Below are 27,000 nucleotides of genomic sequence, written 5' to 3' on the forward strand. Positions count from 1 at the left end.
AGGATATTTTAGACCTAATAGGTAGGTAATAATGATATTTTAGATTCAATAGGTAGACATAGATATTTTTACACCATTTTATATAACTGAAAGACATTTTAGACTTATGTAAAGTATATTTTAGACCTAATAAATAAATGAAGTTTTTACATCATTTCACATAATTATAGTTATAGAATATTTTAGGCCCTTTTCTGATTAAAACATCAAATATTTGGAAATTGAGGACGAATAAGCTTGTCCGAACCGTCTGTGAAACTTAAAAAGGAAAAGGATACGTGTGCAGTTATATGCACCACGTAGCCTAGGGGACCACCTTTGCACCCTCTCACTGGATTAACCAGAAATCACTTTCACTATCCCTCCGGCCCAAAACAAGCCATTTTCCGTCGAACTTCAGAAATGCCAGCGGCAACTCTGTTATGCACAAAGCCTTTCAACTACAGAAATCAATGTATTATCCATGGCAGACAGAATAATTCAGCGTCTAGCCAAAATGCGAAATGGTTTGGATTGAAACGTAAAGTGCAGAAGAAGAAGAGTCTGCAATTAGAAAGACATTATCTTTGCGATGTAGGTCGATGGAGACCGGGTTTTATTACTAGAGCTGGTGGCGGTCGTGGTGGAGGAGGAGTGGATTCAATTATTGAAAGGGATGATAAATTGAGGAAATTAATACAGGGTATGTTGTGGACGGCGGAGGGAGTATATGTGTTGTGGCTCTTTCTACTTCCTTATGCACCTGTACGTTCTTCTTCTCTTTCTTTCATAGTTATATTCTCTGGTTTGACTGCTCTGCTTGCTTATTTTAAATTCAATATTGTGAAAAAAATCATTTTGAAAAATTTGTCAATGTTTTTATCTGGTTTGACTAGAAAAAGGGAATGCCACAAGTGTCATGGAATAGAGGGAGTAGAGTAGGACTCGTGGGACGTCAATCTTCTATTTAATAATTTATATTATCCAAGTACTTCTAAATATATTTAGTTAAAGATACTTTAAGTTTTATCTTTTCAGGTAGTATCCAAATATGTAAACTTTATGTTAAAATTGAGGGATTTATGCAACAAATGTGAACTAAAGTTTATTTATCTTTGGACTCAAAAGTTTTATCTTTTCAGATAGTATCCAAATATGTAAAACTTTATGTTAAATTTGAGGGATTTATGCAACAAATGTGAACTAAAATTTATTTATCTTTGGACTACTAATGAGTAATGATATGCGTCTCATTGTGTGTTTTAATGGAGGCTACTGTGGCAGCATCCAACAACAACAACAACAAACCCAGTGTATTCCCACTTTGTGGGGTCGGGGGGGGTAAGATGTACGCAGTCCATACCTCTACCTCTGATGAAGTAGAAAGGCTGTTTCCGAAAGACCCCCGGCTCAAGTTACGAGATATCAAACAAACACATAGTACAGCACAGAAGCAGATGACATAACATAGATACTGCAGCCATAAGGAATATAAAACAGAGTAAAGCAGGAATGCAGGAATATAAAGCAGAGGAAAGCACACAGATTCGTAACAAACATAGAACACGGAACACGGAACAGAACATTGAATACGGAATCATACCAGGAATACACCCCCACCAATTACCTCCCTACATTAGCGACCCGAACAGGCCCTAATCCTCTGCCGTAATTCGCGTCTTCCAGACCTTCCTATCTAGGGTCATGTCCTCGGTAAGCTGTAACTGTTCCATGTCCCGCCTAATCACCTCACCCCAGTACTTCTTCGGTCTACCCCTACCCCGTCTAAAACCATCCAACGCTAGCCTCTCACACCTACGGACCGGGGCATCCATGCCCCTCCTCTTCACGTGTCCGAACCATCTCAATCGTGCTTCCCGCATCTTACACTCCACTGAAGTCACCCCAACCTTCTCCCGGATAGTCTCATTCCGAGCTCTATCCCTTCGGGTCAGTCCACACATCCAGCGCAACATCCGCATTTCTGCCACCTTCATTCTTTGGGTGTGGGAGTTCTTAACTGGCCAACACTCCGCTCCATACAGCAAGGCCGGACGGACTACCACCCTATAGAATTTACCTTTAAGCTTGGGCGGCACCTTCTTATCACACAGCACCCCCGATGCAAGTTTCCACTTCATCCATCCCGCCCCGATACGGTGCGAGACATCCTCGTCAATCTCACCGTTACTCTGGATCACGGACCCGAGGTACTTGAACTTATCCCTTTTCTTTACCTCCTGCGCTTCTAGCCTCACCACTACCTCATTCTCTCGCCTTACGTCATTAAACTTACATTCCACATACTCTGTCTTGGTTCTGCTCACCCTGAACCCTTTAGACTCCAGAGTTTGCCTCCACAGCTCTAATTTGTCGTTCACACCCCCTCGCGTCTCATCTATCAGGACTACATCGTCTGCAAAAAGCATACACCACGGCACCTCCCCTTGGATACGCCGCGTTAACACATCCATTACTAGCGCAAACAAAAAGGGACTAAGAGTAGATCCCTGATGCAATCCTGTCAGGACAGTGAAATGCTCTGAGTCTCCTCCCGCCGTCCTCACCTGGGTTTTCGCTCCCTCATACATATCCTTAATTACTCTGCTATATGCCTGCGGTACTCCACTCACCTCCAAGCATCTCCAAAGCACCTCCCTGGGGACTTTGTCGTACGCCTTTTCTAGGTCGATGAACACCATGTGCAAATCCTTCTTCCTTTCCCTATATTGCTCCACCAACCGCCGTACCAGGTGAATTGCCTCCGTCGTCGAGCGGCCGGGCATAAATCCGAACTGATTTTCCGAGATAGACACTATCCGTCTCAGCCTCACCTCGACCACTCTCTCCCAGATCTTCATAGAGTGACTCAGTAACTTAATCCCCCTATAGTTATTGCAACACTGAATGTCCCCCTTATTCTTATAGAGGGGGATCATGGTACTCCACCTCCACGCCTCGGGCATCTTTGCTGTCCTGAAAATTTCATTGAACAATGCAGTCAACCACCTTACACCAGCCTCTCCAACGAACTTCCAAAACTCCACCGGTATCTCATCCGGCCCCGTCGCCCTACCCCTTCGCATCCTGCGGACTGCCTGTCTAACCTCGTCTACCTTAAAACGTCTACAATAGCTAAAATCCCGACACTCCCCTGAGTGCTCCAGTTCCCCTAACACAATAGCTCTGTCCCCCTCGTCATTCAAGAGCCTATGAAAGTACGACTGCCATCTCTTCTTTATGTGGCCGTCCTCCACCAACACTCTACCGTCCTCCCCCTTAATGCACCGCACCTGATCGAGGTCACGACCCTTCCTCTCCCTAGCCTTAGCGAGTCGGAACAACTTTTTCTCCCCTCCTTTCCCCTGTAACCCTGCATACAAGCTCTCAAAAGCAGCCGTCTTAGCTGCCGTGACCGCTGACTTCGCCTCCTTCCTTGCTAGCTTGTACTCTTTCCTGTTTACCCGCTTCTCCTCTTCGTCCTTACTTTCCACCAACTTAGCATACGACTCTTTCTTGGTCTCCACTTTCTTCCCCACCTCTTCATTCCACCACCAATCCCCCCGATGATGTCCGGCCCGGCCCCTAGAAACACCCAACACCTCCCTTGCCTTTTCCCTGATGCACGCTGCCGCCCTGTCCCACATATTATCCACGTCCCCCCTACACTCCCACACCCCCATTCCCGCCAACCTCTCCCCTATCTCCCACGCATTCACTGGCGTCAAACCGCCCCACTTAATTCTCGGTCTACACTCCTTACTCCTCCTCTTTTTATTCTTCTTCATACCCAAATCCATAACCAAGAGCCTATGTTGGGTCGAAAGGTTCTCACTCGGGATGACTTTACAATCTTTACACAGCGCCCTATCCCCTTTCCTAAGCAACAAGAAGTCAATCTGGGTCCTGGCTACCGCGCTCCGAAAAGTGATCAGGTGGTCGTCCTTCTTCGGGAAGCCCGAGTTCACCACCACCAGCCCAAACGCCCTCGCAAACTCCAATAGGGTCGCCCCCTCTTCATTTCTCTCCCCAAAACCAAAGCCTCCATGCACATCCCCAAAGCCTCCCGGTAGCGCCCCGATGTGCCCGTTGAAATCCCCTGCTACCACAATCTTCTCCGAACTGGGCACGCCTCTCACCACGTCCTCCAAGGCCTCCCAGAACCGCATCTTCTCCTCCCCCTCCGATCCCACATGCGGCGCATAGGCACTACACACGTTCAGGGTAAACCCCCGAATGACCAACTTGATAGTCATCATACTGTGGCAGCATCCAAATAAGTAATTTACATTTGTAGCTGCTCCTCTGTAACATCTGATGGCGTATCAATAATCATTCTTTTGTTGGTGTTTTACCACTCTGAAGCTATTTTGCTTATGCTGTGATGAAGTTTTTTTCGTTGGGGTACAAAAGGCAGCATTTTTTCGTTTCTAAGTCGCTCATGACCATCCATTTTCTTGTGTCAACTTTGCTCTTATTAGTATATCATGCCCAATGACGCAAAATTAGGTGTGATGCGTACACCTAAAGTCTACCACTAGGTGTCAGATTCTCCTACAAGGTATATATAGCTTTGACAACAGACAGTTCTATGAAAAAAGTCACGAAACATTTTTCATTCTCTGTTAAGACGTCTTCTGTAGTTTTCATTCCAACTTCTTCGCTCGCTAGGTCACACCCTTAGCTACTTCTTCAACATATTCTCTTTGTAATATTTCTTTTTGTGGGTGTGGGATTCTAAATAATGGGAATGAAGATCGGCAAGGAGAGTACTTTTGATATGATTGGATCTTAACAACTAAATGCGACAGACAACTCCATTCTCAGGTTTGAACATGTCGATCAATCAATCAACTACCCCTCAATCCCAAACTTGTTGGGTAGGCTATATGAATCATTTGTATTCATTCCGATTGTTTTGGACTCATTTCATTATAGTACTACTTAATTTGTCTTTCTAAGGCAAATCCAAGGTTGAACATATGGTTTCAGTATGTTGGTAGATTTGCATGTTTGATACAAGACTACTTTTCACACTTCACTAGTCTTAAGTTTGTGTATCGCACGGCTTGTATCTGTTAGACAGTTGGAAATTAACTTTACTATTGCCGGAAAGTGTTGAAAAGGAAAAGCAAACTAGAAAGATACTTACTTGCGAGCGAATTCTTGAATATACAGAAAGCCTTTTACACCATACTGTGGAGACTGATTTTCTTCATTTCTTGGCAATAATGCATCTCCTTTTCTGATAATTCTCAAACTACAGAATTGTGTAAAAATTCAGTTTTTTACCCTTTACACCATACTTTGGAGACTGATTTTCTTCATTTCTTGGCAATAATGTATCTTCTTTTCTGAAAATTCTCAAACTACAGAATTGTGTAAAAATTCAGTTTTTTGTTGATGGTGAGGGGGAAAAAGAAGAAAGCTAAAGAAGTAAAATGCAAAATATATTTAGAGGTCCGAATACTGCTGTGAAATTTTAGATATTTGTTTTAGCCCTTTGTGACTACATATCTTTTGTTACCCCTTTTTCTGAAACTTCTTAAGGATTCCTCTGTAATTTGCATTTTCCTACCAAATGGTTGTATTTTGCTTTTATAGTTTGATGATAGATGCGTGCAAGACTGTGGTGGGTGGCTGGAGAATGAGGAAGAGACGAAACTCAAGAACCTACGAAACTCAAGAACCATCTCAGATGGGCGAGAATCAGAGTTCAAGGACCAAGGGAGAGCATTCTGACGAAGCTCGAGATTACATATGGCAAGCTGATTTACTCGTTGCCAATCTGGTGCGAATCTCCAACTACTTTCAGACAGTGGCGGATCCAAGATTTTTCCTTAGGGTTTGAAAAATAAAAATATAAATGTGTGAATAAGCCAACGAATATAATTTCAAGGAATGCAATAGTATATAGTCTATAGATACAAATACCTAAAATTAAACAGAGTAATAATTAATCAAAGAAAAAAGTTAGTCCTTTACGGTGTGTCAAGTAAAAATAGGGTGCCTACGTAGAGCAAAAAATTAGCTACTAGAGTGATTTTGGGATTTGACTTTGAGAATTCTTAAATTCCTATTTCAGGGCTTGTTTTTCATTCAGGTTTTGAGTTTTTAAATTTTGGAAAAAGAAAAAAGGGTTTTAAGTTGTTCAGAATTGATTTTGGATTTTAAGGTATTCTAGCATTTTTTTTTTAAAGTAGTAGTTGTACAGGGTACAACACCAATAGATAATTATTAAAAAAATAACAGGCAGCCTACGCGCGCCCAATGAAAATCGAACTTGTAAAGTGGGGAGAAGCAGCACGGCCCAAGTAGGAGACCTAGTACCACTGGTTGTCTCTCGTCTTTAGTTCAAGCGGTTTAAAGTTAATGTATGTATAAAAATATAGAAAAGCCACCCTATATATACAATGTAATTTTTTGTCGAGGGGGTTTGGCGAACCCCCTGCACCCCCTAGGTTCGCCCTACCTTCAGACCAGCGGTGGAGGTGGGATCATCCAATCGAGGTGACAGATCTATCTAAGAGTACAAAAGGCAACTATGACTCTGCTGAGTGCAGACCTAGTAGACATGAAAGGGGAAAGCAAAGAATAAGGGAGTTTAGTGCTAAGACCGATATTTACAAGATTGAGGAAAAGATCTCTGTAAGTCCCCACGTGGAAAGACAAGAAGGACCCCACTTGGATTTGCTGGAGGGAAATTTAAATTTAAGTGGGTCTGCTATCCAAATTAACGCCGAAAATTACATGAATCACCATAATAATTAGTGACTTTGGATTTTTGACCTCCATTAGAAAAATCTTTAAAAACTAGCCTTTCTTTCTTTTTATGTATAGTATAATTTCATTTTTGTCCCTTTACACCTCAAATATTTTTAAACATTTCATTCTCATTTGTGTCTCAACTTCTACTTAAATTTTTTTTTTCACCTTAACTTTTCTTGTTTTAATTTATTTATCTCAACTTTTATTTTTTTTTAACTTTTTTCTTAAGCATTATTTATTTCATTTCTCTCTTTTATTTAATTCATTAGTCTCAATTTTTATATTTTTAAAATTTTTCATCACTTTTTTTTTTTTCATTTTTCTCAACAACAATATACCCAGAATATTCTCACCAAGTGGGATCTGGGGAGGGTAAGTGTATGCAGTCCATACCACTACCTCAAGTGTGAGATAGAGAGACTTTTCTTTTTTCATTTTTCTCAAACTTTATTTCTATTTGTTTCTTCTTATGTTTGTTTTTCTCAATCCTTTTTTTTGTTATTTATTCTTCTCTTTTTTCTTAACCTTTATTTTTTTCTTGTTTTTTTTTTCTTTTTTTCTCAACCTCTTTTTTTTTATTTATTTATTTTATTTGTTCTCTTTTTCTTTTTTCTCAACTTTTATTATATTTTGCTAATAAATAAAAAATTAGAAAATTAGCAAAAAGATTTTCTTTTTTTGACATCAAAGCAAATTTAAGGACATGATTTGTCGTTAGGAAGTCCTTTGAGATTAGTCTTGCCTCTAAGACAAGAGTTATAGAATATCTCATAAATCAAAACATAATGTGATAGTGTCAACTCTTGTCCATGGGGTATAACTTGTTGCTTGAAAGTCCTTGGGTTAAGTCTTGCCTCTAAGGCAAGAGTTATAAAATATCTCATAAATCAAAACAAAATATTGTAATATCAACTCTTGCCCATAGGGCACAACTTGTTGCTTGAAAGCCCTTGGTCTAAGTCTTGCCTCTAAGGAAAAAGTTATAAAGTATCTCATAAATCAATACACAATGTGATGGTGTCAACTTTTGTCTATGGGATATAACTTTTTGTTTGATGGTCCTTGGGCTGAGTCGTACCTCTAAGACAAGAGTTACAGAGCATTTCATAAGTAAAAAACACAATGTGTTCGTGTTGACTCTTGCCCAATGTACGTAACTTGTTTGGAAATTTTTGGGATAAGTTGTGCTCCTAAGACAAGAGTTGTAGAATATCTTATAAATGAATACATAATATGGCAGTGTCAACTCTTGCCCGTGGGGCATAATTTGTTGTTTGAAAGTCCATGAACTAAGTCTTGCCTCCAAGGCAAGAGTTATAAAACATCTCATAAATGAAGATATAGCGTGGTAGTGTCAACTCTTGCTCGTGGGCATAATTTATTGTTTGAAAGTCCTTGATCTAAGTCTTGCCTCTAAGGCAAGAGCTGTAGAGCATCTCATAAATGAACGACATAACGTGGTAGTATCAACTCTTGCTCTTGGGCATAATGTTGTTTGAATGTCCTTGAGTTATTTCTTGCCTCTAAGCCCCTGTTTGGATGGTGGTTTTCCATGGTATGGTATGGTTACCAAGGAAACAATGTTTATTTTGATTGTTTTTTAAAAGATATGGTATGGTATGGTATGTTTTCATGGTTTGGTAACCATGAAATCTCTCAATTTTCAGAACCACCGATTTGGTGGTATCCCATGTTTTTTTTTTTTTCAATTATGCCCTTATATAATATTCTTTAATCCCTCTTTACCCTTCACCCTATATCACTTTTAACCCTAATATATTTTTATTTTTAGCTTTTCTGTTTATCTCTCCTCTGCGTTTTTGCGTACTTCTCCTTTGGTTCTTTTTCATTCTTCCACCTTCTCTTCTTCTACGCTCGTTCTCTCAGGTATGCCTTTTTAAACTTTAACTGCTTATTATTTTAAGATGCCTATTTTCTTTAAAAGTTGGTGCTTGGAAGGAAATTTGAGTCTTGTTTCACTTGAATTCTTATTGCTGAATTGCTAGTTCATTGGAGTGTATATTAGGACGTTCTCTTGATTTGAACTTCTTGTACAAGGCGCTGTCTCTTAAATGAATAAAAAGAAATATTGTATTTATTGATTTTCAAAATGGATGATATAGTTTGATTCTATTCGTAGTTAGGTGGATTATAATTGCACATTGTTACTACTATCTGTTACTTCAATTACTTTACTTATCTTGCTATTTTATTGCAAGATTAATTTCCTTTAATGTAACACATGTGGTATCAAATATGAGATCAAATATCAAATAAAAGCACTTAAGTTACAACTGATAGATAGAATCCCAACTATAAAGTACATTAAATCATGATAATGAAATCTTAAATGTTAGAAATTTAAATAACTATGGTTCCTGTCCTCCCGTGATACGCCCTTCTGGCAGCAGACCAAAGTTTAGTAAAAATAATTATTAAAAGATGTTTTTTTATGAATTTAACAACTTAATATGTTTACAAGGCATGATTTATGATAAATTTGTGGAAAGAAAATTATTTTATTAACGATTATTGATAAATTTAAAATTTATAATAATTAGGGACATTTTAGAAAACTTATCCGTTACTATACAGTACCATACCATCAAACCAAATAAAAAAACTGTTATTAAACAATAGTGAACGATATAGTCCATTCAAACATTATATTGTACTATACCATACAGTACAATATTATACTATACTGTACCATACATTATGAAATCATGACAAATCATTATCCAAACAGAGTGTAAAACAAGAGTTGAGAACATCTCATAAATGAAAACGTAACTTGGTAGTGTCAACTTTTGCCTGCGGGACATAATTTGTTGTTTGAAATTTCTTGAGCTAAGTCTTGCCTCTAAGGTAAGAGTTATAGAACATCTCATAAATCAAAATACGATTTGATAATGTCAATTCTTGCTCATGAAATGTAACTTCTTGTTTGAAAATCATGAGTCTTGTCTCTACAATGTAATAGTGTCAACTCTTATTTATGAAGCGTAACTTGATTGAAAGAAATCGAAAAAAGAAAAAAAATAATATAAATTGTGAATAAAGAAGAAAACGAAGAAAATATTAAAAAAGAAAAAAGAAAAATAAAAAAAATAAAGAAAATATAGAAGCTGAGGAAAGAAAAGGAAAAAAAAATCAAGGTTGAGAAAAAACCAAAAAGCAGACAAAACAAAAATAAAGATTAAAAAAAATTTAAAAATAAAAAAAATAAAAATTTGAAAAAATTTAAAAAGTAAGTAGAAGTTGAGAGGAAAAACGAAAAAATAAGTAAGGATTGAGAAAAACTAAAAATAAAAAATAAAAAATAAAAAATAAAAAATAAAAATCAAAGTAAAATAAAAAAAGATTTTTTTTTTTTTTTTTTGAAAATAGAAGTTGAGAGGAGAAAGGTGAAAAAAGTAAGATTGAGAAAACTAAAAAAAAAAGGGAGAAAATAAAATAAAATTGAAGTAAAATAGAAAAGAAAAAGAAAAAAAAGATGAAAGATAAATATGTATGGAGTTGTTTAGAATATTTGAGATATCGAGAGACAAATAAGTAATTGTGTTATATAAAAAAAAGAAGGAAGACTAGTTTTTAAAAAAAAAAGAAAAAAGACAAAGCCCAAAGTATGTTGGGCCTCCTAAATAAGCCCAAGAACTTTGTTGAGCCTTTAATTGACTATCGACCTTTGCTGGGATCCTCAGAAAAAAATTCTTGACCACTCCTCCGTAGATGAAGATACTGAGTATTACATGCGCATGAGTGGAGAAGCTCAAAACCAGCTGGAAGAAAATCTGCAACATGCACATTATTCTGAGGAAAAAGATACAGGACTCAACAAGAAATACAACAACGTGGAGTTTTTTAGTGTGGTCATTGATGACTCAATGGATTTTTCAGAGGATCGGATGGAACTTTTACATGCACCTAGTCCATTAGCAGTTAATGCCACAACATGGAGGTTTTTAGTGTGGTCATTGATGACTCAATGGATTTTTCAGAGGATCGGATGGAACTTTTACATGCACCTAGTCCATTAGCAGTTAATGCCAGCATAACTGAGGAGGGTTTTTAAGTCTCAAGCAACGGTGAAATTCCACATCAATTTAGTCAAATTGAGCCCAATGTTTGGGGTGTGCACAAAGGGATATGAGAGAGAATTTTTTCCTTAATAAGGAGAATGAGCCAAAGAAATACAAGGGAGAAACAGAATAGCAGGGGTAAAGCAAGCAATACAAGCAACCAAGCAGTGCCAAAGGATTGAGAAATCTCATTTTTCATGTGAAATTCAAAGCGGGTGAGCCAAGGAACAGAGGGAGGAAATTAATAATTTGGAACAATGAGGGTAAAAATAGTGTCTTGGAATGTTAGGGGGTTAAACCATGAAGGAAAAAAAGGGTTAGTCAGGAATTTGCTTAAGCCGTGGGGGCAGATGTTTATATTCTTTTGGATACGAAATTACAAGGAAACATCAGCAGTTTAATTCATAGCATTTGGAATAATAGAACTTCATGTAGAGTTCGAAGGGGCTAGTGGAGGAATCTTAATTATGTGGGACAAAAGGATTCGGGAGGGGCTTTTGGTTGAAACAGGATCACAATGCATATGCTGCAAATTTTCAAATCAGAATCAGGAATTCTTTTTGTTGAAGTACCAGAAGAAAGCAATCTTTTCTTTACAAAAGTGTTAACTGTTTTCTGAGAAGTTAGTTACTAACTGGTTTAACAGTTATTTGGAAATTAGTTAGTTATGGATAGGTGAGCCTAGAACAATCCTTTTTCTCACTATATATACATATGTGATGATAACTCTTTCAACATAAGAGAGAATTAATAATAAGAAAATTCCTCAAGTTTCTTCTTCCTCATCTTCTCTTCTTGCTCTGCTTGCTTTCTGCTTTCTGGTTTCTCTGCTTTCTGAGTTTATCAACTGAGTTCTTGATTCAAGAACTCAGATTAAGTTCATGGTATCAAAGCCTTGCAATTTTGAGAATCAAGAATCCCAATCATGGCAAAGGTCGTTGGGTTTATTCCGTAGAAAACAGTAGCTAAAGCTTGAGCAAGAAATCTCTACAAATGGCAGCAACACCTACTGATACATCCAATGGTCCATCAGCTGTAAATGGAACTCAAGGAGCCATGGAAATTGACTACAATTACCCTTTGTTTCTGCACTTCACTAATGTAAGTGGTCTTCAGATCATTTCTTTTCAACTTACTGGAATTGAGAATTTTTCCATCTGGTTTCGATCTATGAGATTATCTCTATTAGGTAGAAACAAATTGGGGTTAGTTAATGGCTCTAGTTCTAAGGATAAGTTTCCAGCTGATATGGCTAATCATTGGGAGGGGGTAAATGCTATTGTAATATCTTGGATCTTGAGTTATGTGGCTAAGAATTTATTAGGTGGAATCATGTATGCTACAAGTGCTCAGGTGGTATGGAATGATTTGTGTGAAAGGTTTAACAAGATTGATGGTTCAAGAACCTTCAGCAATCATAAAGAAATTGCAACACTTTCTCAAGGAACTGCATCTGCATCTGTTTCAATATACTACTCAAGATTGAAAGATCTATGGGAGGAATTTGAGGCTCTAGTGCCCATCCCCGGCTGCAATTGTGATACTTCAAAAGACTATGTTGCTCACTTACAAAAGTTAAAATTGTTCCAGTTTCTTATAGGACTGAATGAGGCCTATAGTCAGGCTAGGAGTCAAATCCTAATGATGAATCCATCACCCTCAATTAACCAAGCATATGCAATGATCGTAAGTGATGAAGGTCAAAGATATGCAGGAATTCTTGGTTCTAATCCTGTGTCTACAGGTTATGAATCTGCAATGTTTTCAAAAGGGGTTGGATCTATAGTGTATAACAAGTCTGGAGTGCAACAGGGTCAGAGATTTAAGAAAAATTATAATCTGCCATGTGAAGTGTGCAAAATTAGGGGTCACACCAAAGAAAACTGTTGGAAAGTGGTTGGCTATCCTCCCGACTTCAAATCTAAGAAGTATGGGCATAATGCTGTGTGTAGTGCTGCTGTTGAGTACACATCTCAGGACAGTTCTGGTGATATGCAAGAATTGAGCAGTGGAAATCTTAACCAATTTGTTGAATCAAAGATGCAGCTTGGTGGTCAGATGGTGCAGGCGCCTCAGACTACTCCTTGTGTCTTTACAAATGATAAATATAATCAAATTCTGCAGCTGCTAAACAAGGAGGAACAAACTAAGCATACAACATATTCTACAGGTAACATGGTTGAGTCAACAGGTTTACACAGATTGAACAATCTGCAATGGATTGTTGACACTGGTGCAACCAACCATATGATTGCTGATTTAAAATTTCTTGATCAGAATCAATCACACAGTTAACTGATCCAAAGACAGTACATTTACCAAATGGTGACACAACTATAGTCACTCATATTGGCTCAAGTAGGGTCTTTGTACAGGACACTATGACTAATGTTTTCTATTTACCATAGTTCAACTTTAGCTTATTGTCAGTATCTAAATTAACAAAAGAATTACATTGTCTGGTTGCTTTTTATCCTGATTTTTGTGTATTTCAGGATCTCTCCGATGGGAAGGTGAAGGGGATTGGTAAAGAAGAAGCTGGTCTATATCTTTTTATCAATTCCACTGACAATAAACTTGCTAAAGATGGGTTGAAAACTGAAAGCTGTGGCCAGTCTACTAAGGCTCTTAATTCTGTCACTTTAGATATAGATATATGGCATAAAAGACTAGGACATGTGTCCTCCCATGTACTAAAACAGTTGCTCTCTATAGATAGTATAGATAGTAAGGTCATCTGTAAACAACTCTCCAAGTGTAAAGTTTGTCCTGCTGCTAAGCAAGTCAGGCTTCCCTTTCCTTCTAGTTCTACTAAGACCTTAGCATGCTTTGAATTAGTTCATATGGATATATGGGGACCTTATAAGATTCCTACCTTTGAAGGCAATTAATACTTCTTGACTATTGTAGATGATTACTCAAGAATGACTTGGATTTACTTACTAAAACTTAAATCAGATGCATGTGTTATTATCTCCCAGTATATACAATTTATAAAAACCCAATTTGACAAGATAATAAAAGTAATAAGGACAGACAATGGCACTGAATTTGTTAATTCAGTATGCACTAATCTCTTTAAGAATCTTGGCATTGTTCATCAAACCAGTTGTGTTTATAGTCCTCAACAAAATGGTATTGTTGAGAGAAAGCATAAACATATTCTAGAAATAACAAGAGCTCTCAGGTTTCAAGGAGAAATTCCTATCAAATTTTGGGGTTTATGTGTTAAAGCTGCTGTTTATATCATAAATAGATTACCTACGGCTGTACTAAACAATATGTCTCCTTATGAAAAGTTTTATGGAAAGAAACCTTCCTTACAACATATGAGAGTTCTAGGCTGTCTATGTTATGCTAAAATTATACAGCAAACTGATAAATTGCAGCCAAGAGAGTCTGTATTTATGGGCTATTTATGGGCTACTCTGAGACACAGAAAGGTTATCTACTATATGATCTAACTAACTGTGTTTTCTTTGTTAACAGAGATGTTAATTTCAGGGAAGATGTGTTTCTATTCAAACTCACAAACTCAGGAAATCAACCTCTGACTGCTAATCAACTCAATGACACCTTGATGAGACTTTCACCAGAAAGACCTGCATATGTAACATTTCCACACTTAATGAAGATATTTCACCTCATACTGATCATGGAGATACTCCACCTCAGCCTGAGCAGGTTCAAGTGCATCCAGAGATTCAACAAGCACCTGCAGCAACAATTATTCCTCAATCTGAAATAGCTACTAGAAGAACAACAAGAGATAGAAAAGCACCTCTTTGGATGAAGGATTTTTTGTCATTGAATATACATCAGAATGAACCATATGCTATGAACAAATTCCTGAACTATGATCAACTATCAAACAAGTATCAAGTATTCATAGCCAACTCTTCCATGGATGCTGAACCTACATGCTACAATGAGGCTATCAAGGATGTAAGATGGGTAGCAGCTATGCAGGATGAGATTGAAGCACTTGAAAAAATCAGACTTGGGTGGTCACCAGTTTACCTCAAGGGAAGAAACCTAAAGGGTGTAAGTGGATATTCAAGATAAAGTATAAAGCTACAGGGGAAGTAGGAAGGTTCAAGGCAAGGTTGGTTGCCAAAGGCTATAGTCAACAAGAGGGTATTGATATCCAGGAAACTTTTTCACCTGTGGTGATGATGAAGACAGTGAGGATAGTTCTTACTATTGCAGCACAAAAACACACTGGTTTGTACATCAAATGGATGTATACAATGCATTCTTACAAGGGGATCTTCATGAGGAAATTTATATGCAATTGCCACAGGGCTTTAAGAGTCAGGGGGAGACACAACCAGTATGCAGACTCTTAAAATCCCTGTATGGACTGAAACAGGCTCCTAGGCAATGGAATGCCAAACTTTCAGAAGCTTTAGTCAGGATGGGGTTCAGTCAAAGCCAATATGATCATAGTCTATTCGTAAAAAGGACAACTGAAGGCGTGACCATAGTGTTGGTGTATGTAGATGATATGTTGATTACTGGTGATACATTAAAGTTGATTGAAGATACTAAAGAGAAAGGCATTCAAGATAAAAGACCTTGGAGAGTTAAAATATTTCTTGGGGATAGAATTTGCAAGATCGGAAAGGGGTATCTTAATGCACCAAAGGAAGTACACACTGGAATTGATATCTGAATTAGGACTTGGAGCAGCTAAACCAGCAGGCACACCTTGTGACACAAATGTCAAACTCACTGCTAAGGAATACGATGATCACACGTGTAACAGTAAGACAACACCCAGTGACCCTCTGATAGATCAACATGGTTATCAAAGGCTTATTGGAAAACTTTTATACCTTACTATGACCAGATCAAATATTGCTTATTGTGTGCAAACTCTCAGGCAATTCCTTCAACAACCATAATCCATAAAGAATCAACGAGGGGAAGGGTGATTTGGAAGATCGACCTGGGTGTAGTTATTATAGAAGTCTTGGACATATTTGCGACATATACTATTCTTGAGTTAAGTGTGGTTATTGTCATAGGCTTAGAAAGACTAATTACTCCAGGATGAATAGTGCTATGTCAAAATTTTCAGAATGCATAGAGGAGATGAATTATTGGATCCCCCTCCCCCCACCCTTATATGAAGGGTCATATACCTGGAGCAGGGGGGAAGGACATGCAATAGCTTCCAGAATAGATAGATTTCTTTATATCTCGCATTGGGAGGAGCAGTTCACTCTTATCAAACAATCTACACTACATAAATTGGGGTCTAATCACAACCCAATTCTTCCGACATGTGGGGATATGAACTTCAAGAAGTCTTATTTCAAATTCGAAAATTGGTGGATGAGAGTGAACGGTTTCAAGGAAAAGGTGAAATTATGGTAGCAGTCCTTTATAGTAGTCGGATCTCCAGGTTTTGTTTTAGCAAAAAAGCTGAAACTACTAAAAAAGAAGATGAAGGAATGGAGTAAGAACCACAGAAACAACTGGAAAGCACAAAAGTAGGAAATTTTGGAGGAACTAACCAAATGGGAACTTGTGCAGGAGCAAAGAGTGTTCACGGAGGATGAGATCCAACAAAAAGCAAATATGGCAATTACTTATACACAAGTGGCTAAGAATGGAGAGATAGGGTGGAGACAAAGATCAAGAATTCAGTGGTTGAAGCAAGGGGGACAAAAATACTAAGTTCTTCCAAAGAGTAGCAACTTCTTATAAGAGGTACAACTCCATAAAGTTGTCGACGGTGGATGGATAACACATCAATGATCTTTCTATTATCAAAGAGACCATAGTAAACTTCTCCCAAAATCTGTACAAAGAACCAAAAGAGTGGAGATCAGAGCTGCCATGTGATTGCTAGCATCAGTAGAGAGGAATAGACAGAACTAGAGAGGCCTTTTAAGGAGTCTTAGAACATGAGTAGGAATAAAAATAGCATATAGAATCCTACTTGAAAAAGGATTGGAATGTAGTGTCTATAAATAGAGCCTTAATGTAATAATGTAATTACACAATTCAGTAATAATATTTTCTCTAGTATTTCTCACATGGTATCAGAGAAGGTTGCTAAGAAACTTATTGAGAAGAAAACTCAATCACACAGTCATCGTGCGACAATTTTCAGCGATTGTCAAAGCTAATTTCAGCCCTCGTCTATTTTATAAGTGTTATGCGAAAACCAACACTACAACGAGGTGCAAAACATTCAGGTGAGCAAACCCTAGGGATCGACTCTCAGTTCCGGCGATCCACACGCCATCACGTGCCGCTGTGAGTGTCAGATCTGCGTAACCACGCGCATCACGCGCCGACACGTGTAGCTATTTTCAGCCAGGTTCCGACAAGATTTCTTTCTACAGTGAGGTTGACCCTTCATTCCATGCTATCCCTTTAGCTATTTCTTGATTCTAACTAGTTTTTGGCGTCCATTTCTCAACGATTGATTTATTTTCCAATGACTATAAAAATAAAAATATCTGGTAATTAATCATTTTTTTCGCAATTTAGTTCTATGATTAAATCTGAACCCTTAATGAGGAGTTCAGAAAATCAAACGTCACAAATTATGAAGAATCAACGAGGGGAAGGGTGATTTGGAAGATCGACCTAGGTGTAGTTATTGTAGAAGGCTTGGACGTACTTGCGACATATACTATTCTCGAGTTAAGTGTGGTTATTGTAATAGGCTTAGACATACTTGTGGAATATATTATTCTTTGCATGGTTGGCCACCTAAAACTGCTTATTTTGCTCAGTCTAAGTCTAACACCACAAGTGATCAGTGTGTGTATTTATCTGACAAGAAATATAATGACTATCTTCAGTATCGAGCAAGTAAGCATATATCTCTACCAATAGCCTCAACTGCACAATCTCCTACCTTTGGATCATGGGTTGTCGACTCAGGTGCTTCTGATCATATTTCTGGTAATAAATCATTTCTGTCTGGCATTGTTTAATCACAATCTCTTCCAGCTATTACTTTAGCCATTAGGATCTGAACAATACCAAAAGGAGTTGGACAAGACAAACCCCTATCTTGTATCACTTTAGACTTTGTTCTTTATGTCCCTTGTTGTCCTTTTAATCTTGCATCTGTCAGTCGTTTGACACGTGTCCTTCATTGTAGTATAACTTTTTTTGATTTTTCTTTTATAATGCGGGACCACAGTACGGGACACACGATTTGCACAGGACATGAATCATAAGGCCTTTACCATCTTACCTCTTTAAATTCCTTCACAGCATGTTCCGTTACTGACCATCTAGACCTTATTGACAAACGTTTGCGCCATCGGAGTCTATCCAAATTACAAAAGATGGTGCCTAGTTTATCTACATTAGATTGTGAGTCATGTCAACTTGGGAAACACACCTGTGCTTCATTTTCACATAGTATTGAGAGTTGTTCAGAGTTTATTTTCTCCATAGTTCATTCTGATAATTGGGGTCCTAGTAGAGTCAGTTCACCCTTAGGATTTTGTTACTTTGTTAGTTTCATCGATGATTTTTCAAGATGCACTGGGGTTTTCTTAATGAAGGATCGTTCTGAGTTATTTCTATATCAAAAGTTTTTGTGCTGAAATACAAAATCAATTTGGTGTTTTTATTCGTACTTTTCGTAGTGATAATGTCTTGGAATACTTATCCTCTTAGTTTCAAGAGTTTATGACTCACCATGGAATTATTCACCGGACATCATGTTCATACACCCCTTTGCAAAACAGTATAGTAGAAAGGAAAAATAGGCTTCTCATTGAGACTGCTCGCACTCTTCTCATTGAATCCTATATTTCGCTGCGTTTTTGGGGTGATGCAGTTCTGACATCTTGTTGTGTCATTAATAGTATGTCTCATCTTCAATTCAAAATTAGGGTTCCCATTTTATAAAATTTCCTCAGTCACATCTTTACTATATCCCCTCGTGTTTTTGGGAGCACATGTTTTGTTCATAACTTAGCCTCATGAAAAGATAAATTCGCGTTTCGTGCTCTCAAATGTGTCTTCCTTGGTTACCCTCGAGTTCAAAACGGGTATCGAGGCTATTCACCTGATCTGGGTCGCTACTTTATATTCGCCGATTTCACATTTTTTTTAGTCTCAACCTTACTATACATCTTTTGATCATGATATCTCTGAGGTCTTACTCATTCCTCTAGTATTACCCACACCAATCTTTAAGGAATCTACGATTATTTCTACATCTCCAGCTGCAATGCCACCACTTTTGACATATCATCGCCTCGCTCGTCCATCCTTAGTCCCAGATGATTCATGTCATGTGCCTGAAACTGCCCCTGTGGACTTGCCTCCTCCTAACCAATTAGTTGCACTTTAAAAAGGTATAAGATCCACTCTTAATACTAACCCACATTATACTTTCTTGAGTTATCATCGTCTATTGTCACCCCATTATGCTTTTGTATCATCTTTGTCCTCGATTTCCATTCCCATTCCTAAGACTACAGGTGAAACACTTTTCCATTTAGGATAGAAGCAGGCTATGATTGATGAAATGTTTGCTTTACATACGAATAGTACTTGGGATCTTGTTTCCCTTCCTGTTGGTAAATCTACTGTTGGTTGCCATTGGGTTTATACAGTCAAAGTTGGTGCAGATGGTCAAGTTGATGCTTAAGGCTCGTCTTGTTGCCAAAGGATATGCGCAGATATTTGGGCTTGATTATACTGACACTTTATCTCTCGTGGCTAAAACAGCATTTGTTCGTCTTTTTCTATCTATGGCTGCCATTCGTTATTGGCCTTTTTATCAGTTGGACATTAAGAATGCTTTTCTGCATCGTGATCTTACGGAAGAAGTTTATATGGAGAAACCATCTGATTTTGTTGCTCAGGAGTCTAGTTGCCTTGTATGTCAATTGGCGCAGGTCACTCTATGGTCTAAAACAGTTCCCTCAAGCCTGGTTTGGGAAATTTAGCACAGTAATTCAGGAGTTTGGCATGAGTCGTAGTAAAGCTGATCACTTAGTGTTTTATCAGAATTTTGAATCAAATCTGTGTATTTATTTAGTGGTCTATGTTGAAGATATCATTATCACCGGCAATGATTTAGAAGGTATCACTAATTTGAAGCAACATCTCTATAAGCATTTCCAGACTAAGGACCTCGACAGACTAAAATATTTTCTTGGCATTGAGGTTGCTCAGTTCAGATCAGGCATTGTCATTTCTCAACACAAGTATGCCTTAGACATTCTTAAGGGGACGAATGATGAGATGTAGACCTATTGACACTCATATGGATCCAAATGCTAAACTTCTGCGGGGGAGCCACTCAGTGATCCTGGAAGGTATAGGCGGTTGGTTGGAAAGTTGAATTATCTCACAGTGGCTAAACCTGACATATTCTTTCATGTAAGTATTAAATCAGTCTATGACTTTCCGCTGTGATAGTCATCACATTGAGATGCAATTGCTCCTATTTTGCTATATATAAAGTCATCTTTAGGTAAAGGACAACTCTTTGAGGATCGAGGCCATGAGCATATCATTGGATATGCAGATACTGATTGGGCAGGATCACCTTCTGATAGACGTCCTACTTCCGAATATTGTGATTTAGTAGGAGGTATTTGGTGTCTTGGAAGAGTAAGAAACATAGTGTGGTTGCTCTATCTATTGGAAAAACAAAATATCGAGCAATGGTTGTAATAACTTGTGAGCTAGTTTGGATCAAATAGTTGCTGAGAGAACTAAAATTTAGAGAAATCAGTAAGATGGAACTTGTATGTAACAATCAAGCAGCCCTTCATATTGCATCAAATCCAGTGTTTCATGAGAAGACTAAGCACATTGAGATTGATTGTTACTTTGTCAGGAGATGTTGTTACAAAATTTGTCAAGTCAAGTGATCAACTTGCGTATATCTTCACTAAGTCCCTCACGGTCCTTGTCTTAATTACATTTATAACAAGCTAGGTACATATGACTTGTATGTACCAGCTAGAGGAGGACTGATAGAAGATGAGTAAGAAAAAGAATAACATATAGAATCCTACTTGAAAAAGGATTGGAATGTGGTGGTTATAAGTAGGGCTCAATGTAATAATGCAACTACACAATTCAATAATAATATTTTCTCATTTCTCATAAGGAGGAAGAGATTTTGGGATGCATAAAGCTTTGCGTAATGGAGAAAGCTCCTGGGCCTAATGGCTTCCCATGTCTTTCTACTTATCTTTCTGGGAAATACTGAAGGAGTACATCAAGAAGTTACCCAGGCAGACAGAAGACTGATAAGAGTTTCAATGCTACTTTTGTAGCACCAATTCCCAAGAAAGCAGGTGCTTTTAAACTAAAAGTTTTTTGGCATATTAGTCTAATTATGATTTTTGGCCTATTAGTCTAATTACTGGTGTCTACAAGGTGATAACAAAATTACTTGCAGAAAGGCTGAAAATGGTGATTGATAAGCTTGTCAACCAGAATTAGATGACCTTTATTAAAGGAAGACAGGTAATGGATGTTGCTCTCATTGCAAATAACCTGCAATGACCGTGCAGACTGCAAATTTCAGAATGAAAGGGAATAACCAGAGGTGATGATGTGCAAACTGGACATTGAAAAGGCATATGATCATGTTAGTTGGAGTTTCCTGTTGAATACTTTGAGGCAGATGAGTTTTGGTGAGAGATCGATGGATGGATAGTGTTTGGTATAGGCACAATGAGATTCTCCATCCTTGTAAATGGTAAACCTGTCAGTTTCTTCCCATCAGGAAAAGGAATTAGATAGGGTGACCCTCTATCACCCTTTCTATTTATCTTGGTAATGGAGGGGTTTGACAGCTTGATGAGAATTGCTATTTAGAATAGGTGGATCAAAGAATTCCAAAGAAATGGAAACAATGGATACTACAGAGATTTGTCATCTACTCTATGCCGATGACACATTGATCTTCTATGAGCCTCAGGAGGAGCAACTAAAATGCATCAAAATAATTTTATTGTTTTTTGAAGCTTTTGTAGGTCTGAAAGTTCACTGGGGAAAGAGTAGCTTATTTCCAATCAAAGAGGTGATAAACATCCCGAGGCTAGCAGAGATCTTGGGATGCAACGTAGCGAACTTGCCCACAACCTATTTAGGTATGCGTTAGGTAACAAACACAAAGATGTGGAGATATGGGACAACATAGTAGAAAAGACTGAAAAGAGGCTGGCCAGATGGAAGGCACAATATTTTTCCCTTGGAGCCAGACGTGTCCTTATCAACTCTTTCTTAGACTCTCTAACAAACTTATGTTATGTCCTTTTTCCCCTTGCTTACCAAGGCGGTAAAACAACGGGACAAGTTGAGAGATTTTCTTTGGCATGACGGCAAAGAAAAGGATACAATTTGGTCAAGTGGGAGATAGTTATGTAACAAAGAAAGAGGGGGTATGGGCATTAGAGATTTGAAGCATAATAATTGTTTATTGGTGAGGGGGTATGAAGCATAATAATTGTTTATTGGTGAAATGGTTGTGGAGATATAATGAGGAGAGACAATCCCTGTGGAAAGACTTTATTAAATACAAATATGGGGAGAATGGGTTTGGGTATAGTAATGTAAGTACTGAACCTTGTGGAGTAGGGGTGTGGCGATATATTAGAAACCTATGGTCTAAGTTCGAACCAAATTTGCAAATCAATGTAGGGGATGGCAGGAGAACTAGGTTTTGGTGGGGATGTCCGACTCTTACAGACCCCACTAAAAATCATGTTTCTGATTTATTCATCTTACCAGTCGCATTAGGCTCGTGTTGAGCCTATACCTAAGCCATAATGAACTTTGTATTTGTAAACTTTACTTTCTCCATCTCATTTTATGTGGCACAATATTTAAGAAAAAAAGAAGAGTCTTGAATCTTGTGGTGTAAAAAGTTCTTACATATTTGTGTGGTTGTAAATCATTTCATTAAGGGTAAAAGTGGAATTTTAAAGCTTGTTGTTTCTAATTATAGTAAGGTAACATTTCTGTTGGGATGGACTAAAAAGAAAAGCGTGTCACGTAAAATGAGAAGGAGTGAATATTTTTTGTCTTGTTGCGATTCTTGTTTTTTATTTCATTTTTATGACATCATATTCGGGGTAAGGTGAAGATGAAGGTGGCAGAGATGAGAATGCTTCGGTGGATGTGTGGGTGTACTAGAAAAGATATGATTATAAATGAGGTTATTCGGGATAAGGTGAGAGTGGCTTCGATAAAAGACAAGATGAAGGGAGCAAGGTTGAGATAGTTCGGTCATGTGCTACGGAGGAGCACAGATGCCTTAGTGCGGAGGTGTGAGAGTTGGTTAGGAATGGTTTCAAGCGAGGTAGAGGTAGAACGAAGAAATATTGGAAGGAGGTGATTAGACATGACATGGAGCAGTTTTAACTTACCGAGGACATGACCCTAGATAGGAATTTGTGGAGGAGGCGAATTAGGGTAGAAGGTTAGTCTGAGTTAGGATGTTGTATGTTTTGGTGTTTACTTGGAGTAACTTGCTTTTGGTATTATTGAATATGTTAATTTCAATTGTATCTTGCTCTATTACTATTTCTTATCTTATCTTGGATTGCTTTATGTTGAGTCGGGGGTCTATCGGAAACAACCTCTCTATCTCACATTTGAGGTAGTGGTATGGACTGCGTACACTTACCCTCCCCAGATCCCACTTGGTGGGAATATACTGGGTATGTTGTTTGTTTGTGATGACATTCAAAGTAATATAATAAATATTCAATATACTAATTATTATATGATAACATCACTAAAATTAACCTATAAATAAAGATAAAATTTAATTTAAATAATTAAATGACTTGATTCAACAAAATACTTTTGCAGATGTTCCTTCATATTAAACCATACAAACGAAATTGAAAAATTAATGATTTTCTTTAAACTTTAATTGTTTCTTTTCCCTAAAAATAAGAAAAGCCGTATTTTTTTCTTCATTTAATTTATTTATTTAGGAAATTTATATTGATATTTCCTAAACGTGTATGAAGCTTTAATATTTCATGTTTAAATTAACCATTTTATCCTAAATTATATAAAATATTGACTATCCTATTTTTTGTTAAAAATTTCATTTTTAAAGTGTGAAAAAGAATCACTCTCATTTTCAATTATTTAATATCATTTTTTTTTAATTTCCCAAGGTATCCCCACAGCCGGCAGCCGTAAGATTAATCCTCCGTTCCTCTGTCAGCGCACTAAGCGGTAGGGAACTGGCCACAGAGTTTGCTCCATTCGCCAGAGGCGGGGATCGAACTCTCGACCTCTTGCTTAAGGGACATGGCGCTGAACCACCATGCCAACTCTAGTGGTTAATTATTTAATATCATTACTATTTGGATAGTTGTATTTTTTTAAAATTAACTTTTCAAACTTTTTTAGCTATATATAAAAAATAATTTTTAATTTAATAATTACGCATGTATTAAGTTAGAAAGGGAATGTCACGATACTTAGTTTACTTGTCCATGACCAATTTGTTAGAAAAAAAAGATAATTTGAGATAAAACTAATAAACATTTCCACAAATAGAAAGACAATGAATTTTTGGATCAATTTAGAATTTGAAGATTCATTTTGAATTTGATTGTATAAATAGTTTTTAATGATATCACTATCACTTTTCTATGACTCATCACTTTGGTAGTATTTAATAAACCTATATAATTGTTTAAATTTACCAAAATGGGTAATGGGTGAAAACTTGTAGAGTAATTATAACTTAAAATAGGATAAAATTGACAAAATACTTCATATGAGGACTACCAAAACCTCACATTATCTCTTATATATAGTAGTAATATAGTAGTAATGTAACAACCACGAGGCAAAAATCATTGACTGCTGGACAGAACAAGGCTGGTACCTGTCTTTCAGAAGGCCCCTAAATGATCGGGAAATTGAAAGAGTTGCCAAACTGTTGGAGGAAGCGGGGAAGTTTGCAGGCACCAACACTACCCCTGATGCAGTAAGATGGTCTCACAGTAAGGATGGGACATTTTCAGTCGGCAGGGCATATAAAGAGGAGTGCATCCTACAAAGCAGCAACAATCAGAGTAATCAATCTCTATGGAGAAAGATTTGGAGGAACTCAGCACCAATAAAAGTCAAATGCGTCGCTTGTTTGCTAGAAAGGCTTGCTTGACACATGAAGTATTGAGGAAGAAGGGAAAGATCATACTCCCCTGGTGCTCATTATGTGGGAAGACACGTGAAACTTTCACGACTCAAATTTGGTCCATGTTCCTTAACATATCAGAATTGAAGTGGAATATGCCAGAACATACTGCAGATTTATTGAGCTGCTGAATCAGAAGAGGAGGAAGTGAGAGACAAAAGATTTGGTGGAATCTAATCCCACACTGCATCCTGGTGGACACTGGAAGGAGAGAAATAGTAGGAATTTTGAAGATATATCCAATTCCTTTCAAAAGGTTAAATGGAATTGCATTGTATCTCTTTCTTTTTGGTGTGAATAGATAGGATTAGAGGATTCAGATCAATTTCTGGAATTCCTAGGATCCTTGTAACTATTACTTCTTTGTTTTTCTCCTTTTGAAGGTCCTCAGCATATGCTTAAATGCTGAAGGATAAAATGTTACCATTTCTCCAGAAAAAACAAAAAAGGATAGATGCGTGCAAGACGTGTGAATTTAGTTCCTTCACCTCTCCCAATTTGCTGCTCATGAAAAGTGAGACATGAATGTGTGTGGTTCATAAACTTCAATTTGCAGATACACCTCCACAAGCTTCTTATTACTTGAAAATATTTTGATGTATAATGCAGGGAGATCCTGTGTGGGCAATTAGTTCAGAAACAGTCAATGATCTGGTTGGTCTGTCCCTCAATTTTTTCTTCATCCTGCCTCTTCTGAATGCTGGTATGTTGAATTCTTATTAGTTATACCAGATTAGTATTACGCAAACTTTTTAGTAATTAGCTTGCACGCTTTTCTGGTCAATGGGTACTAATTTTGTTGCTTCTTTTTATTAATTTTAGCAATGAGTGGCATACTTGGAACTCATAGTCAAATAGCTTCACTCTTGAACATATATTATTTTTTTTATACTTGCTGGTGAAATCTTAACTCGGATAACTGCTCAACTGCCCTTTGGTTTAGTCATTAATAAACCAATTTTGTCATCTATATTTCTCACTGTCGAAACATATCCTAACTGGAAATATTCGATTGTTAAACAATGAGAGTGTCTTGGCCCTCCACCATAATTATTTTTCTTTCAAAGGTTGACTAATTGAGTGTTCTATTTTAACTTTCTCATCTTTTTTATTTGTTTGCTTGTGCCATTCAAAATTTAATATGCATTCCATTCTTTTTCTAGTCAAGAGACATGACATCTTCTCTTGTTATAGAATTTAGACAGATCCCTTTCTCTATACTCTGGCAGTGTTGAATTTATGATTTTCCACTGCATGTCAAACTTGATCACTTGTTTTAGATGCATAAAATTTTGCAGATTAAGCAGTTACTTATATACGCAGTTCAATTGTCTTTCCGTAAATTTAATATTGAACTTTAAACAATGAACCATTTGGCAGAGTAGGGGGCGTCCACTTGATAGAGGCACCAGTGCTTCATCCAGTAAGTACTTTGTAAAGTACAAATTTATTCATTGTGCGGATCTCATTTTTGACATTCCGCTCTGATTTTTTTTCCAGATGGCTGAGGGACTCTTTAATTTTGTAATTGGCTGGACATTCATGTTTGCTCCTTTACTGTTCAGTGATCGTAAGAGAGACAGATTCAAGGGATCACTAGATCTTCTATGGGGCTTTCAGATGTTCCTCACAAACAGTAGGCACTTTTTTCAAATACTTACTCTTGATTGTTGTGGATAAACAGTGTCCTCCAACCCAATGGAACTCTCAGTAAGTGTCCTGTCAAAAAATAGGATGGCCAATGGTATCTGTGTATTATATTTCCTATTTATACCGGAGTTGCTTTGATTAGAATTACTCAGTAGTAGTACCCAAGAGTGTGGCCTAGTGGTCAATTAAACGGTTGAAAAAACAGTAGGAGATTTCTTTCCATTTGTTCTAGGTGGATAGAGTTACCTAGTATCTGTTGTTGCTGGTGGGAGGTGGCAGGTATCCTATGGAATTAGTTGACATGCGCAAAAGCTGGTTTAGACAACAACAACAGAATAC

General features: G+C 37.4%; 2 protein-coding genes across 12 annotated transcripts in view; both read left to right on the forward strand.

The window, feature by feature from the left end:
- Nucleotides 1-210: 210 nt before the first annotated feature.
- LOC107870804 overlaps nt 211-27,000 on the forward strand; it is a 41,566-nt gene continuing 14,776 nt past the window's right edge. For 4 of the 10 annotated variants that reach the window (XR_007055892.1, XM_047413166.1, XM_047413167.1 and 1 more), the window contains exons 1-4: nt 212-744; nt 25,621-25,714; nt 26,397-26,434; nt 26,512-26,647. Coding sequence is in view for 6 of the 10 variants with exons in the window: in XM_047413166.1 (XP_047269122.1) it covers nt 403-744; nt 25,621-25,714; nt 26,397-26,434; nt 26,512-26,647 (610 nt within the window). In the remaining 4 variants the exon portion in view is untranslated. The other 6 variants (XM_047413163.1, XM_047413165.1, XR_001674447.2 and 3 more) reach the window with 5 other exon arrangements.
- On the forward strand, nt 10,146-24,144 carry LOC107870802. 2 transcript variants are annotated; one of them, XM_016717449.2, is made up of 2 exons: nt 10,146-12,999; nt 14,319-24,144. In XM_016717449.2, exons 1-2 carry the CDS (start codon nt 11,823-11,825, stop codon nt 14,381-14,383), a joined length of 1,242 nt encoding a protein of 413 aa, XP_016572935.1. In that variant the 5' UTR covers nt 10,146-11,822; the 3' UTR covers nt 14,384-24,144. The 2 variants fall into 2 exon arrangements, with proteins under 2 accessions (XP_016572935.1, XP_016572937.1); XM_016717451.2 differs by lacking the exon at nt 14,319-24,144 and adding an exon at nt 13,325-13,777.

The sequence above is a fragment of the Capsicum annuum genome, chromosome 5 (assembly GCF_002878395.1).
Source record: "Capsicum annuum cultivar UCD-10X-F1 chromosome 5, UCD10Xv1.1, whole genome shotgun sequence".
Lineage (NCBI taxonomy): Eukaryota > Viridiplantae > Streptophyta > Magnoliopsida > Solanales > Solanaceae > Capsicum > Capsicum annuum.